Source organism: Pelophylax lessonae, assembly GCF_965119305.1.
Source record: "Pelophylax lessonae genome assembly, chromosome: 2".
In the NCBI taxonomy this organism is placed as follows: Eukaryota; Metazoa; Chordata; class Amphibia; order Anura; family Ranidae; genus Pelophylax; species Pelophylax lessonae.
Window position 1 is genome coordinate 466709914 of NC_138769.1, and position 17874 is coordinate 466727787.

Sequence of the window (17874 nt, forward strand, 5' to 3'; positions counted from 1 at the left end):
TGACCTATTCTAATTTTCCCAGAAGTCTGCCCTAAAAAGTCAGATTTCATGCATCCCCTGCAACAAAAATGTCATTTTTGGTGAGATGCTCTCTATAGGAACACATCTAAAGGGATGCAGGCCCAGCAGCTTTCCTCATTAGAGCCCTGCAGATGCAGCAGCTGATTGATAATTATGAAACCACTCCCATTAGACTCACTCTCCCACATGGATACAAACACACACAAGGATTTCTTTAGAATAGAAAAAGATAGGAATCTGCAATAAGGTTTGTTACAGTCATTGTAATGTACATAGATCACCCAGAGGGGAATGTTTTTTTTCTCAACAAAAGTGGAGTTACGCCTTAAGGATCACTTTCAAATGTCTTAGCATTTAAGACTATGCATTAATTGTGTATCCAATAGACTGACAAAAACACATGGCTCTGTCATCTCTTGGTGGAAAGAATTACAAAAGGTTAAGGTGTGTAGGCTTAGTTACACAATGACAAATATCCTGCATGCTAAACTTCACCAATAGTGTTAAGTGTACAGCCACGTATTCATAAAGCAATGGATCATACCACACCTTAACAGTATCCTAGATGTTTGTATAGCTGATCTAGAAAATGTCATCAGTGTCTAAAATGCTTAACAAAATGAAAAGCTCCATTCCTGTAGAAAGTACTTTAATACTTAAAGGGAATCGGTCACCAATGAAGGAGCACTTTGACATGGAGCAGGTCACTATTAGACAAAGGAACATGCTTGTGTCAAGTCTGGCAGTGCATTGACTAATGTTACTGCGCATTTGCCAAACTTTCTCGGAGAATGGTAATTTCTTGGCACAAAGCAGCATCAGAAGTTTCTGACTATGCAGCTTTCTTCTACAGGCTCACTAATCATCCATACAGGTTTGTATGAGCTAGCAGAAAGGCAGTGGTGTTTGTCTGTCTTCTAACTTATTCACTTAATCCACCCGTAGATTGGCCAGCCCTTGCCAACAGAGATATGGTATCCCATTCAATTTCCCATGGGGCTGTTGTTGGAGGTCTGACTGGGGGACCTGAAGAGTGATCCACAAGGGAATCCACAGAAGAGTGCCTGACTATTGAAAGAAGGACCTTATTGTGACATTAATGTGATCTATATATAGCATTTTTATAGGGACATTTTAAACAGTCAAGGTTTTTTTTTTTTTCCTTATAAAGCAGATACTGCTCCACAGGGCCGGACTGGGTATGAAAACCAGCCCTGGAAAAAATGACATACCAGCCCCATAGCATTGCGTCATTATACCAGCGCAACATCATTTTCAGCGCAACGTCCCTCCCCCTAATACAATGCTGACCCTCCCTCACCCCTAATACAATGCTGACCCTCCCTACCCTAATACAATGCTGACCCTCCCTCCCCCTAATACAATGCTGTTCCCCCGGCCCCTCCCCCTTATAAAATGCTGACCCCCCCCTCCCCCTAATACAATGCTGTTTCCCCCCCCTATCCCAAATACAATACAGACCCATCAGCAAGCCCCCCTCTCAGTACAGACCACCCAGCAAGCCCCCCTCCCAGTACAGACCCCCCAGCAAGCCCCCCTCCCAGTACAGACCCCCCAGCAAGCCCCCTCCCAGTACAGACCCCTCAGCAAGCCCCCTCCCAGTACAGACCCCTCAGTAAGCCCCCCTCCCAGTACAGACCCCCCAGCAAGCCCCCCTCCCAGTAAAGACCCCCCAGCAAGCCCCCCTCCCAGTAAAGACCCCTCAGCAAGCCCCCCTCCCACTACAGACCCCCCAGTAAGCCCCCTACCAGTACAGACCCCCCAGTAAGCCCCCCTCCCACTACAGACCCCCCAGTAAGCCCCCTACCAGTACAGACCCCTCAGTAAGCCTCCCTCCCAGTACAGACCCCTCAGCAAGCCCCCCTCCCAGTACAGACCCCTCAGCAAGCCCCCCTCCCAGTACAGACCCCCAGCAAGCCCCCTCCCAGTACAGACCCCTCAGCAAGCCCCCCTCCCAGTACAGACCCCCCAGCAAGCCCCCCTCCCAGTACAGACCCCCCAGCAAGCCCCCTCCCAGTACAGACCCCCCAGCAAGCCCCCCTCCCAGTACAGACCCCCCAGCAAGCCCCCCTCCCAGTACAGACCCCCAGCAAGCCCCCCTCCCAGTACAGACCCCTCAGTAAGCACCCCTCACAGTACAGACCCCTCAGTAAGCCCCCCTCCCACTACAGACCCCTTAGTAAACCCCCCTCCCAGTACAGACAGACCCCTTAGTAAGCCCCCCTCCCAGTACAGACCCCTTAGTAAGCCCCTCCACTACAGACCCCTTAGTAAGCCCCCCTCCCAGTACAGACAGACCCCTTAGTAAGCCCCCCTCCCAGTACAGACAGACCCCTTAGTAAGCCCCCCTCCCAGTACAGATCCCTTAGTAAGCCCCCCTCCCAGTACAGACAGACCCCTTAGTAAGCCTCCCTCCCAGTACAGACCCCTCAGCAAGCCCCCCTCCCAGTACAGACCCCTCAGCAAGCCCCCCTCCCAGTACAGACCCCCCAGCAAGCCCCCTCCCAGTACAGACCCCTCAGCAAGCCCCCCTCCCAGTACAGACCCCCAGCAAGCCCCCTCCCAGTACAGACCCCACAGCAAGCCCCCCTCCCAGTACAGACCCCCCAGCAAGCCCCCCTCCCAGTACAGACCCCCAGCAAGCCCCCCTCCCAGTACAGACCCCTCAGTAAGCCTCCCTCACAGTACAGACCCCTCAGTAAGCCCCCCTCCCACTACAGACCCCTTAGTAAACCCCCCTCCCAGTACAGACAGACCCCTTAGTAAGCCCCCCTCCCAGTACAGACCCCTTAGTAAGCCCCTCCACTACAGACCCCTTAGTAAGCCCCCCTCCCAGTACAGTCAGACCCCTTAGTAAGCCCCCCTCCCAGTACAGTCAGACCCCTTAGTAAGCCCCCCTCCCAGTACAGACAGACCCCTTAGTAAGCCCCCCTCCCAGTACAGATCCCTTAGTAAGCCCCCCTCCCAGTACAGACCCCTTAGTAAGCCCCCCTACCAGTACAGACCCCCCAGTAAGCCCCCCTCCCACTACAGACCCCTCAGTAAGCCCCTCCACTACAGACCCCTTAGTAAGCCCCCCTCCCAGTACAGACCCCTTAGTAAGCCCCCCTACCACTACAGACCCCCCAGTAAGCCACCCTCCCACTACAGACCCCTTAGTAAGCCCCTCCACTACAGACCCCTTAGTAAGCCCCTCCACTACAGACCCCTTAGTAAGCCCCTCCACTACAGACCCCTTAGTAAGCCCCCCTCCCAGTACAGACAGACCCCTTAGTAAGCCCCCCTTCCAGTACAGACAGACCCCTTAGTAAGCCCCCCTCCCAGTACAGACCCCTTCGTAAGCCCCCCTCCCAGTACAGACCCCTTAGTAAGCCCCCCTCCCAGTACAGACCCCTTAGTAAGCCCCCCTACCACTATAGACCCCCCAGTAAGCCCCCCTCCCACTACAGACCCCTTAGTAAGCCCCTCCACTACAGACCCCTTAGTAAGCCCCTCCACTACAGACCCCTTAGTAAGCCCCCCTCCCAGTACAGACAGACCCCTTAGTAAGCGGCAGCCCCCTCCCAGTACAGAGTACAGACAGAACCCTCAGTAAGCCCCCTCACCTGCGATCACATCACATGTTGCGCATGACGTCTCGTCTGTTTCACAGGAGGAGGGACCATCCTTGTCGGCGCCGTGACAGGCATTCTTCTCAGCAGCCGCGCCAGCCACAGCTCGCCTCAGCTCATGCACCACACAGCACCGCCGCGCAGGGGCAGCCGCCTCGTGACGTCACGCCGCTCACAGCGGCTGACGTAGGAGAGACAGAGCCCAGCGGGGGGCGGGGCAGTGCAGGCCTGCAGTGGCCAACCATTATCAGCGGCGCCGGCGAGCGGCCCCAAGCAATGCAGCGGCCGCCAATGCTTAAAGCGGCGCTGCGGGCGGCCTGGTCTTAAAGCGGCCCCAGGGCCGGCGGCCCATCGGGAAATTTCCCGGTATCCCGATAGGCCAGTTCGGCCCTGCTGCTCCACAAAACACTTGCAAGGTCAGTAGCAATATGATAATCAGATCAATAATGGCACAGTGATGCAACAATAATGAACTTATGTAAATGATCAGTATGAGCATGTTCACAATATGTTTTTTTAAAAGTGGATATACATTTTAAAAGGAGAAGCAGAGTGAAAGCTCTTTTAGCCCTGCTTGTCCTGTGGGTCACTGGAGTGCACTTTGTTCTGCACTCCTGTAACCAGTTTTCAGTTGACAGAGGGCTAATGTCCACTGTTGACTGACACCACTCACCTGATCCAGTTTCTGGATCAATCCCAACTTTAATCCCCTGCCTGACCAGGCCATTTTTTGTAAAACAGCACTGAGTTGCTTTAACTGACAATTGCGAGGTCGTGCGACGCTGCATCCAAATAAAATTGCTTTCTTTTGGTGGTATTTGATCACCTCTGCGGTTTTTATTTTTTGCGCTATAAACAAAAAAAAGAACCACAGTTTTGAAAAAAAAAAAAAACAAAAACAATATTTTTTACTTTCTACTGTAAACCATACCCAATAAAATTTATTTTAAAAAAATTACATTTTTTTACCAATTTAGGCCAATATGTATTCTGCTACATATTTTTGGTAAAAAAAATTCCTACTAAGTGTATATTGATTGGTTTGTACAAAAGTTATAGTGTCTACAAACTATGGGATACATTTATGGACTTTTGATTTCTTTAATTGTTTTTACTAGTAATGGCAGCAATCAGCGGGACTGCGAAATTGCGGCGGACAAATCTGACACTAAGTGACACTTTTTGGGGACTAGTGACACCAATACAGTGATCGGTACTAAAAAGAATGCACCGTCACTGTATAGATGACACTGCCAGGGAAGGGGTTATCACCAGGGGCGATCAAGGGGTTAATTGTGCTCCTAGGGAGTGCTTCCTAACTGTGGGGGGGGGGTGGATGCACTAGAGGAAAAGAGATCTGGGTTTCAGCTTATCTGAAACACAAGATCTCTCTTTTACTCCCTGACAGAACAGCGGTCTGCCTTGTTTACATGGAACGATTGGCGGGTTCCGGGGGCCCACTGATAGGCTCCCACTATGTCCAATCACCTCATGCACAAAATCACGTACATGTACGTGATTTTGTGCAGCCAGGCTGCCCTGCTGCAGTATATATGCAGTGGGCGGTCCGGAACCAGATAATGTCGGGATCCACCCAGATGACTAACCAGCAGCTGGCTCAGCCTCTCAGCAAGCTGCCCTCTGCACAGCCCCCTTACTTCAGTGGGGCAGAGCAGAGAGCCAGTGACTGACACACTGAAGAAGACCGAGAACTAAGTGATCAGCAGTCCGAGGCAGTATCGGACTGATGATGCATCCACCTAAGGCCCCTTTCACATGGGACAGACTCAGTCTAGCAGATCTGTCTGCCCAGTGGGGGATCTCTCCACTAATCCCCGCTGAGCAGGAGGAGGACAGGTCCGTGTCCGCTGTTTTGCGGACATGGACACAGCCGGCTCTCCTCTATGGGGCAGTCGGATGGAAACAAACTACCTGTCAGTTTCCATCCGACTGTCATCCTTTCCGACTCGATCCGCCGGAAGGATGGGGAAGGGATCCCCTGTTTTTAGTGGCCCAGATCAGATGCTGGCCAGTGTCAGTGGACACATATCTGCTAACATCCACCGATCCATTGAGAGCTATGGATGGTCCAATCAGGTCCATCTGAAAGAACGGACAGTCCACTTGTGTTAAAAAGGCCTAAGTGAGTACAAATGTTTGGGATTTTTTTCAATTCCCATACTTCCCTTTTAAACAGGTTTCAAATAAATTTGGGGATTTTGTTTTTAGGGTCCATAGCCCCACATTGGACATGATGATGCCGAGGGAGAGTACACCTATACCTAATCCACCACCTGTATCAGTGGAATTAGGGATAGCTCTATCTGCCGAGGGAGTGAAGGATGAGGTAAGTAAAACTGTTTTCACTCTAAAGGCCCGTACACACGTACCGATCGTCGGCATACAAACGTCGGTGGACGAAGGATCTGCCGATTGTACGCGTGTTAGTATGGTGCCTCCGACAGATGTCTGCGCACAATCCGCGGACAAAAGTCTTTCTTGCAAACATGAAAATATTTGTATGCCGACACCAGAACGGACGATTGTTCGCCTGTCAGTACAGAATTCGGCCGACAGACCGCAGATTTGCAAGACTGGGCATGCTCAGAAAATAGAAAACACAGGGAAAGTTAACCATTACATGACATCACTTCTGCAGTCGGCGGACAAAATTCTTGTGCTGTCCTTGTGCTGTCTTTGCACTTTTCAGCAGACACCGACATCCCGGGGAGAAAAGAGGAACATTTGTATGCCGACCATCGGTACGTGTGTACGGGGCTTAAATCTAGACAAAATGAGACATTAACCCAAGCACAGCCCCAATGCATAGGGTTCATTGTTTAGCTGTCTGGAGTTGGGCATGAAGTTCTGCTTTACTAAGACAAGAGAGAAAAATATACAAATGGCTGGGTTGCATTAAACATATGCAGATTGAAGTCTGCTTGGCTGCTAAGGGCAACTACACTTAAGTGCTTTTCTGGCTACCCTGTTTAAAAATTAATGTTTTTTAGCAGAGTCTGTAAAATATTTAGTAAAGAAAACCTACACTTGAGGATATTTTTTTTATTAATAAACATTAATGCCACCAACTGCACACCATTTTCTAAACCCCTTACATATATTTCCATTTTCCTGTATTTAGACAATGTACCTGACAAGTAGGCAAACTGCTTCTTCAGCTGATCCTCAATATCTGCGGCACACATTGGGAAGGTGTCCTGATGCATGATGTCATCTGAAAAACAAAAAAAGACAGCCATTTATTTCACAGTGACAACATGGTTTCATGCTGTTCACCAATGTTGGTTTACCTAATCGGCCTCCAAACCAAATAAACAATTGCTGAAAGGAATAGAACAAATTATTTTACTTTTACAGGGCTTTGGGATTTTTATCATTGTATTGCTGTGTAGATAATTACGTACTTTAATGTTAGTAGCTCTCTTAAGTGAACCTTGTGGTGTGCCAACGCAGGCCAAAGTAAGATTCACTGAAATAGCAGCCCCCATCAGCTGCTTAGATTTACCTTCCTTATGCTTCTTTGGTGCACAAAACAGCCTCCAGTAACAAAAGGAAAAAGTCACAAGCACACCCTCCCTGCTCCCATGCGACAGCACTGAATGCCTAGGGAATTTATTAGAAAGTACAAGCGCCATCATGTGGAAATATGGGGAAGTGAGTCACATGACCCCTATACTCAAATTTATAGTCAATCCAGGCGTTTTATTTATTTATTTTTTTGATCCTAGCAGTCAAATGGAACAGCAGGTGAGTAAAGGTAAGTACAAGGTGAAGGCCAACATTAAAGCGAACTTGTTACATTTTCCATTATTGGAAGAGGCTAAATGTGGTGCTTTTTCACCTGCAATCATGGTGAACATTTTACATTAGATAAACTCTGGCACATTTTACATAAAGTAGAACAACCAAGACAGTAAAAGACAAATAGGGATTCCGATGGGGAGAGTTCTTCAGATATACATATATATATATATAATATAACATAACAAATGTCGGATTGAACCCCTTCCACTTAACACTGTAACATCAGTAACAGAAATGTCATCATAACACACACATCTACTTTATTCAATGTGCTGGTCAAATCAGTCAGGACAAGTCTGTTTTTAATAGTAGTTTTCCCTTGATCTAAAAATGGAATGGAACTGCATCCATTATCACACGTCTAATGGCAATGGCTCTTAAAGAAGGCATTCTAATGGCATTCTTTAGAACACAGCAGTACATCCAAGAGTACTCCTTCTGTTGGCAATGTGACTAACATCACAGTGTATCTAATAGCAGTCTCTTTAATGCAGCAGTGTCTTTAACATCGCAGTGCACCTAGGAGAAGGTACTGCCCCAATGTGGCTGTACATCTAAACGGCAATTACTTTAATGGGGGCAGTGGATCATTACAGTATATGTAAACTAACACTGCTGTCTTCCATGGAGAAAGAGGTTGTCCAATCAAAAGTTTGCCATTGGGTTGCAGTGATTTGTAGATTTGCCCCTGCATTAATTTGGGTTGTAATACATAGTAAATAAATAGGCTATTTATCTCTTATATTATATGAACCTGTACATATTTTGTTATCTCATGTAAACCAGGCCCTTACTAACTAGCTTGTTAGCTACAGTACACCACATCTAGTACAAAGTATATTCATGTGCACTGTGTCTGCCTTTTTATGCCCCCTGTCCCATCTTGGAGGGAGAGCTGATGCCTGGCCAAGTCTCAGACGCATTTACACTGGGAGGTATTACAGACCCTACCTGGGCCATGAAAAGACCCCACACTTTTATAGTGTAAAGTGGATGTGCCCTGTGTCAGGACCTGGATCACCTGTTGGCACTATGCTTCCCAGAATGGAACATTGTAGTGCTGGTGTCCACAGCAACCAGCAGGTCCCAGTAGTCACACTCCTTCTAGTCTATCCTCTAACATTACATGTTGCTTCAGTTTTTTTTCTCCGCTGCCAGACATGGCTTGTCTTTATCCTGACCTTGCTCCTGTCCTGCATCCTATACCCTGCTGCCTCTTATCTGCTCCCCTTATCTTGTTCCTAAACCCAATCCTGGTTCCCCCTTCCCATCTGTTCTCTGCATCCCCTGTTTACCATGTTAATCTGTGTTCCCCATTTTGTATATGTATCAGGATTTCCAGGCATTGGGCCTGAAGTGGGTCTGCCATTGTTACCGGAAGCACTTCCAACACATTTAAGTTGACAACCCAAGTGTGAGAGGTGAGACAATGACCATTCCGGCATCTTTGGTTTGTTTTGTTTATTTTATAATGGGGATGGGAGAAGGGAATGAGTGGATTACGCCTCTGGCTCAACTAGGTTTAACTGGGACACTTTGTAGAAAAGATGCCTGTCAACGCTGTCCTGACACCAGCTGAATGCCGACCAACGCTTTCTGGCGCTTGAGATACTGTTCTGCTGAAAGTGCTGAAACTTCGACTTTAACTCCTTGGTTAACTCAGAAGATCCAGGACTGTACCACTCCTTGACTCTTAACACTCTGTCTAGCTCAAAAGTCTTGCATATGACTCCCTCCAGCCCTTCACTGACTGAGGTAACTGCTTGTGCTGCTGCAACCCTTGACTCTTCAGGGCCCAACCGCTGGCGGCCTCTGTACACTTCCAGGGTCCTTTCACTAGGCATCCCCCTTGACACTTGCAGGCTCCAGGATCCTTGGGACCTTCACTGGAGTGGTCCCCTCTACACTAGGCAGACGCCCAGGGGCAGTTCACAGTACTCACGAACTTGGAAGGCTTTCCTGGAACTGAACCCCTCTTCCTCCGCTGGTCCTCGGCACACTGGATCCTCTCTGCAACTCAGCTCAGCCTTCCCTCCTGGATTCTCAGGCAGCCACCAGAAACACCCAATCCTTCTGACAGGAGGAGAGACAGCCGTACTCTCCCTCCTGGGACTCTACTTCCCGCCAAAGACGCTGCGTCATGCGCTCCCCTGTCCCACTCCCCAGTCTCAACAGCCACACCTGGGAACCATGACAACCTGACTAAAAAGCATGGCCCTGCTGTTAAGCAGACAAGGTCCACTATACTTTACCTAGCACCTACCTTGTAGGGTGCTACATACAGTCAGGTCCATAAATATTGGGACATCGACACAGATTCTAATTAATCTTCCACAATGGATTTGAAATGAAACAAACAAGATGTGCTTTAACTGCTTTAATTTTAGGGTATTTACATCCAAATCAGGTGAAAGGTGTAGGAATTACAACAGTTTGTATATGTGCCTCCCACTTTTTAAGGGACCAAATGTAATGGGACAATTGGCTGCTCAGCTGTTCCATGGCCAGGTGTGTGTTATTCCTCCCGCGATCATCCGGGACACGAAGAGAAGACACGCCTGCTTATGTAGACAAAGCAGGCGGATCTTCTGTGAGACAGGCAGGGACAGATCATCAGTTTCAGCCAAGCTGAAACTGCGATCTCTCTGTGCCTGTCGCAGAACCCCCCCCCCCCCCCCCACACACACACACACACACACACACACACAGTAAGCATATAGACATACATTAACCCCTTTGATCACCCTCAGGGTTAACCCCTTCCCTGCCAGTATCATTATTACAGTAACAGTGCATATTTTTAGCACCGATTACTGTAGTAATGTCACTGATACCCCCAAAAGTGTCAAATGTCAGTTAGGGTTCCGATCTGTCCGCCACAATGTTGCAGTCTCGCTAAAAATCGCAGATCGCCATTACTAGTAAAAAAAAAACAAAAAAAAAAAACAAATTACATAAATCTTTCCCGTAGTTAGTAGACGCTATAACTTTTGCGCAAACCAATCAAAGTATGCTTCTGCGATTTTTATTACCAAAAATTGCAGCAGAAAACAAACTGACCTAATGTGTTAAAAAAATGTTAATATTTTTTGTGGGGGGAATGTCCTATAGCAGAATGTGAAAAATATTGTCGCTCTTTTTTTGTTTATAGCGCAAAAAAAAAAGAAAATCAAAAGAAAGCTCTATTTGTGGGGAAAAAAAGGATGTTTGGGTACAGTGTCGCACGATCGCGCAATTGTCCGTTAAAGTAACGCAGTGCCAAATCGCAAAATAGGGCCTGGTCAGGAAGGGGGTAAAACCTTCCGGGGCTGAAGTGGTTAAAAACAAACCTATAAAACCTATCTTGTTTGTAACCCGGGACTGCCTGTAGTTTTTGGTTTACTTAAATCTTCACGTTTGCTGTGTTTTCTGCAGGTGTTTGGATGGATTTTTGTTTCACTGTAAAAAAAAAAATCTTACTTTAAATAATTTATTGTCTTGTCGCAGTTTCCTAAGGTTAGCTACGTGGATCTGACCATCCCTGCTGTTGATTCCAGACACCATGTGTATTCCATACGGATACACTGTGAATGCCATACAAAAATACTACTTGAGAAAAATCCAATTTGCAGGTTAAGATGAAGAATTGTTTGCTTTAGGCTTAACAAATCGTTTTGTTTTAGAATTACTATGGGAGTAGTGCCTCTGTCTCTCCCAGATCTGTAATTGATGTTAAAGAAGGTGCAAATATTTGAACCAAGCAATAAAGATCTAAATACAAAATATAGATGCCGTTTTGGTGTGGCTACAAAGCCACTTGTGTTGTAATTGCTGCATTTTTTAAGTCAATACAAAGTGAATGTCAGCGCACGCTACAAAAATCCCAGAGAACTGTGCTTGCTTGGTGCTCATATTATATGTTATGTAACATGAGCCTGGAGCCACCACAGCTGCCTATCTTTAGAAATAAGCTGCAGGAAATAAAGCCACCGATGAAAAATGTGAGAAGACAGACATTAGTGTCATTAGTGCTGAAACTAAATTTTAACTGCCTTCCAATTTGTGAATAGGATCTTCCTCATCCACTAAGTAAGTGGGTATCATTTCTCTTGTTTGCTAGAATTTCCAAATTAACGCTTTTATTCTGGTCCTTATGAGCTAGATGTGTGAAATGCATCAGTAAAAACCAAATGTGGCATCCACTGGTACCTGGACTTGGCGCATATCCATTACACTTTGCTCTGACTTTAAACCCATTTAAACTTTCAGTTGAATTATAAAAAATATTAAAAGAACATCAAAACTATATATGTATTTTTTTTTTCTCTCTCAAATATTGTTCACAAATCTGTCAATCTGGGCTGGTGAAGTTACATGTGGTCTGCAATTGTGAGGCCGGTAAGATGTACTGCCAAATTCTCTGAAACGCCTTTGGAGACGGCTTATGGTAGAGAAATGAACATTCAATTCATTTCAACAGCTCTGGTGGACATTCCTGCAGTCAGCATGACTATTGCACGCTCCCTCAAAATGTCCGATATCTGTGGCATTGTGCTGTGTGATAAAACTGCACATTTTAGAGGGGCCTTTTATTGTGGCCAGCCTAAGGCCCCTTTCACACGAATGATCCGATCAGATCCGCCTAAAAAACTGACATGGGGCAGCGGATGTCAGTGGAGACATGTCCGCTGACACCCGCTGCAATCCGATTCCAATCCTGTCTGTGAAATCCGGACGGATGGAAACCCTATTTTCCATCTGTCGAGGGGATAGGGTCAGATGAGAGCAGACAGACGATTCCCGATTCCCCCATAGAGAGCAGCGGGGCTCTGACACCTTCCTCTCCGCACACAGAACCGTGAGCGAGCTGTCACCTGCCTGCTCAGCGGGGACCGGCGGATTGAGCCCCGCTGAGCAGAGAATGGACCGAGCGGACAGCGGACCGTGTGAAAGGAGCCTAAGACATCCTGTGCAATAACCATGTTGTCTAATCAGCATCTTGATATGCCAAACCTGTGAGGTGTATCTCGGCAAAGGAGAAGTGCTCACTAACACAGATTTAGACAGATTTGTGAACAATATTGGAGACAAATAGGCCTTTTGTGTGCATAGAAAAAGTCTTAGATCTTTGAGTTCAGCTCATGAAAAATGGGGGCAAAAACAAAAAAATAAAAGTGTTCTAAAATTTTGTTCAGTGTGTGTGTGTATATATATATAATTGGATTTTTGACTTACCGTAAAATCCTTTTCTCTTAAGCTCATTGACAGACGCAGACTTCTTGATTAATATCAGTAGGGTTATACTGCCCCCTACAGGAGTAGGACACTAGGCAGAAAAAAAGTTCTGGCCACACCTATGGGCAGTCCCAGGGGGTATATCCTCTCTCTCCCTGCTATAGGATATCAGTTATGTAACAAAGCAGTGTCAGAGAATTCAACCCAACCCAACTCAAAAATAGAGGGGCGGGTCCTGCGTCTGTCAATGAGCTTAACAGAAAAGGATTTTACGGTAAGTCAAAAATGCAATTTTCTCTGTCGCTCATTGACAGACGCAGACTTCTTGATTAATATCAGTAGGGACGTCCCAAAGCAGTGCCACAAATGAGGGGTGGGATAACAGAAATAAAAATCCAATCCAGAAGGCCCAACCGGAGCCAACCAGAAGCATCAAGGACTCATCGAACAAAAGGATGAGACCTAACTGAAAAACCCAAAAAAAAAAAACCCTCGAGGTAGACCAACGGTCCCCTCAAACAGCGGCCTGAAGAACCTTGCGGCCAAAAGAGGCATCCGCCAATGCCAGCACATCAACCACCTGCCAATTTTCCACCCCCGGAATGAAAACCGTGGAGAAAGCTGGAACAAACCGTTCCGCCCAATGAAGAATGCCGGCCACTTCTACGGCCGCCAGAACACTCTTGGTGCCCCCCTGGGGATTGACGTAAGCCATGGCCGTGGCATTGTCCGACTGGATCCGAACTGGGCAGCCCCGGAGCTGCTCGGTCCAGTGAACCAGACAAAGCCTGATCGCTCTCAGTTCCAATACATTTATCGGTAACCTGGATTCTTCCAGGGACCAGAGCCCTTGAGCAGATAGCCTGCCGAGAACCCCACCCGGATAGACTGGCATCCGTGGTGACAATCGTCCAGTAGATCGGGAGAAATGACTTCCCCTGACTGAGCATCGGAGACCGAAGCCACCAAACCAGAGACTCCCTGGTCCGCTCGCTCAGCCGGATCCGATTGTCCAGGGAATCGGGATTCTGGTTCCATTTAAGAAGAATCTCCTTTTGGAGAATCCGGGTATGAAACTGGGCAAATGGTATTGCCTCGAAGGAAGCCACCATCAGTCCCAGAACCCTCATGCAAGTCCGAAGGGAAGGCCAGTTGACGGACAATAACAACTGAGTCGTCGACTGAATCTTCTGGAGTTTCTCCGCAGGGAGAAACACTTTTGCCAAGGATGTGTCTAAAGTTAAGCCCAGATAGTCCAGCCTCCTGGTGGGGACCAGGGATGACTTCTGCAGGTTCACCAGCCACCCGAACTCTTCCAAAGAGATCATGGTTATCTCCAAGTTTAGCAACAGAGCCTGCGGAGACTCCGCACGGAGAAGAAGGTCGTCCAGGTAGCCTAGAACCGATATGCCCCATTGTCACAACAGCACCAAAACTGGGGCCAAAACTTTCGTGAAGACCCGGGGAGCAGAGGCGAGACCAAAGGGTAATGCCACAAACTGATAATGGTTCTCTCCCACAGCAAAGCGAAGGAAACGCTGGTGTCCTGCGTAAATGGGAATGTGAAGATAGGCATCCTTGATGTCTATGGACGCCAGAAAATCCCCCTGATGCAGGGAGGCCACCACTGTGCGAATGGACTCCATCTTGAATTTTTGCACCCGGACAAAACAATTGAGCGCCCTCAAGTCCAGAATTGGACGCACCTTGCCCTCTTTCCTTGGCACTGTGAACAGGTTTGAGTAGAACCCCTGAAAACGTTCTCCCCAAGGAACCAGAACCACCACTCCTTGTTGCATCAAGTCCGTCACTGCCCCCAGCAGAGCCTTTAAGCGATCCGGGGATAGTCGCATATTGGAAGGGAAGAATCGCACCGGTGGAAGTGATCGAAACTCGATCTTGTATACCGACCGTATGACCTCGCAAACCCATTTGTCTTGAATTCTGGAGAGCCAGGTCCGGGAACCGGCGAAGACGCCCCCCCACCCCTGATATGGGTGGGGGCGCACCTTCAGGCTGTAGTGGTCTTATTTTCAGGTCTGGAAGGGCCAGACCCTTGTTTACCCGACCAGCGCCTTTTGAAACCCCCTGGGGGGGCTTTGGAGGACTTCGCCTTCTCACCCGCCCCAAAGGAACGAAAAAACTTTTTGTGAGCGGAAAAGGAAGGTCCCCATCTGCGACGAGGTCCCCTACCCTTAGTAGCCTGTGGCAAAAAGTCGCTACTGCAGGGGGGAGACTTGCCTCCAGTGAGACCCTTGATAATCTCATCCAAGGTAGCACCGAACAGGTGATCCCCTTGAAAGGGGAGATCAGCCAAGGCTTTTTTGGAAGCTTGATCCGCCGACCAGCACTTTAACCATAACATGCGCCGGAGGACCACCACCGAGATCTATACACGCCCCAACAATGGAGCGGTGTCCAGGGCGGCGTCACAAACAAACTGTAGCCCTTGTACCATCTGCTCCAGCAAATCCGCTACTGCAGGGGGGAGACTTCTCCCCTCCAGGTCACGGCGTAACAACTTGGCCCATTCTTTTAATGTTTGTGAAACCAGAGCAATGGTAAACACTGGCCTAAAGGCCGACCCTGCCAGGGAGAATATGGAGAGTCCTCCAACGGGATAACAGTAGCTTTATTTAGTCTGGAAATCGGCGAATCCACCGACGGTGGTACCGTCCATTTTTTAAGGAGGGATTCTTCAAACGGGTAGCGCCTAGCAATCCGTTTGGGCATACCAGGGGTTCGTTTTGGACGGACCCACTCCTTTTTAATTATATCATCAAAACATTTGGGAAAAGGAAACACCTTCGCCATCTTGGAAGGCTTGCGGGTACCAAAAGCAATTTCCGTATCAGCTGCATCCGCCGGTGTAACCTCAAGACTTAAGGTCTCCCGGACAGACACAATCAGTGCATCCACCAGCGCTTCGTCTTGCGCTATGGCGGAGGCAGAAAAGTCATCCTCACTATCCGAGGAGACGGGACCCGAGACAACAGCCCCAGAGGAGGGACCTGCAGCAGCAGCGACTGGCTCAGAATCGGATGTGTCAGACGAGATAGGGGTAGGCGGGGGTCGCTTTTTAGCCCCCCGTCCCTGACAGGCCACCTCCACCCGGGATACAAACCGCTGCTCAGCACTCAAGCCAGGGCGAAGCTGGGTGTACCAAAATGGCCGCCGCCATACAGGAGACATTAGGCTACGCCAAAATGGCGGCCCGCGGAAGGATGGCGGCTCCGTGCGGCTGCAGAGCTAACAGAGGACTCCCATGCGCTTTTAAAGATCGATAGGTAGGTGCTCTGCATGATTGTTTTAATAGTAACACCGGCGGCGCCACCCCACTGCCTCCATCCTTGACAGACATCAGTCATGGATTTCTCAGTCATTTTTACAATGCAGGCTTTCCTTTACAGATTGTCAGCTCCCAAACCAAGCCTCCTGGAGTGGTATACCTTACTCACCAACTCATCTAGCGAGGGGGGAGATGGGTGGAGTGCGTCACAGGATAGAGGGAAACCTGGGATCATGAGGGTCCGACCATCCCACGGAGGGGCCCGCATCCACCCCAAAACCCGTCAGGGGGAGAGGGGGAACATTCTACTCACCATACCGGAACAGGCGGGCACCAACTCCTGACAGAACCCCTCTCCACCGAGGTGGGGGGGGGCTGTCAGCCAATACGGACGCCGCGACTCAGATTCCGACTGGTGGTAGGTGACCTGGCGAGACGTTTAACTCACGGGGCCAGTCCCCGTCCAGTGGGACTATGTCGCGGCCGACCCAGCGCGGAGCTAGGGCCTGCACACGCTCGTAGGCCGGCTGGGGTGACCACTGGATCTCAACATCCAGCCCATCGCCCAGATCCAGCATAATTGCTTGAAGATCTCACAGGAACAAACTGGAGAAAAAAAGCTAACTAAAAAAAGATTTATCTAAAAAAGCTTGCCAGGACCAGATCCCAGCAAGGAACTTAGGTCCTTACTCCTGACTAGGCAGAAAAAAAACTGACATCCTATAGCAGGGAGAGAGAGGATATACCCCCTGGGACTGCCCATAGGTGTGGCCAGAACTTTTTTTCTGCCTAGTGTCCTACTCCTGTAGGGGGCAGTATAACCTTACTGATATTAATCAAGAAGTCTGCGTCTGTCAATGAGCGACAGAGAAATTATTTATTTTTTTTTTACATATACATACACTGGAATTTTTATTATTTAATTTTTTTTTTACTACTTATGGCAGCAATCAGCAACCTATAATGAGACTGCGATAGTGAGGAGGTCAATCTGACGCTAGGGGTACCGAACGGCCACTGACAATAATTCAATGATCAGTAATAATACTATACACTGTCACAGTACTAATGACACTGGCTAGGAAGGGGTTAACATTTAGGGCGATCAAGGGGTGAAATGTGTGTCTATGTATGATGTGTGTAAAGTGTAATGCTTTTTACTAAAGATCTCTCAGTTTCTCTTTCCTGCTTTGCAGGGATGAACAAATTGACAAATCGTCCTTCTGTACAGACCTCTATGTTGTTTACCAACACGGAGCTCTGGGCTGTGATTGCACACAGCCGCTCAGAGGGTCCTGGCTGTGAATTATTGACCAGGACTCAGCGACAGTTGGGTAGGCGGGCGGGGGTGAGGACAGGGAGGCGAATGGGGCACAATATGAGCACCCTAAACTCAGAGCTTGGCAGAGACACAAGTGGTTTTTCTGTGGAGGTCCAACATGAGCTCATCAAGATGGTCTAAGTGAGCAGGAGGGGAGTCAGACCTTTGCAGAGAGACCACTACTTCCAAAGAAAGAGTCCTTTCTTTACAGCATGCTGGCAGGGGCCATGCTTTTCTACAAAGGCTGTGGTTGCTTTCTAGTAAAAACAAACTGCAAGACTTTGAACAATTTTTGTTTTGATGTACCTGGAATATCTTTAGATGATTTAGCCAGCTCTACATTCTTGATGTATCTGGCCCAAAACGTGAGCAGGTTGAAACAAGCTCATTGCAGTTGTAGAGCAGGCTCCAGGTGTCTGTGTAGAAGTGACCTGGGTATACAGTCGCCAATCACTTTTACTCTGCTCCATAAAAAGGACCTGTCACCTGCCCAATGCTATCACATAAGGGTTTTGTTAGCCACCTTATGATTGTAATACTTTAATAAGTTTTAAAATATAAAAAAAAGAAAA

At 48.1% G+C, this 17874-nt stretch overlaps 1 protein-coding gene across 1 annotated transcript in view; it reads right to left on the reverse strand.

Moving 5' to 3' along the window:
- The window catches only part of MCF2L (MCF.2 cell line derived transforming sequence like), a 182801-nt gene that overhangs the window by 107227 nt on the left and 57700 nt on the right, over nucleotides 1-17874 (reverse strand). The window contains exon 2 of the mRNA XM_082245528.1: nucleotides 6805-6888. Coding sequence (XP_082101654.1) covers nucleotides 6805-6888 — 84 coding nt within the window. The remainder of the gene's footprint in view (nucleotides 1-6804; nucleotides 6889-17874) is intronic.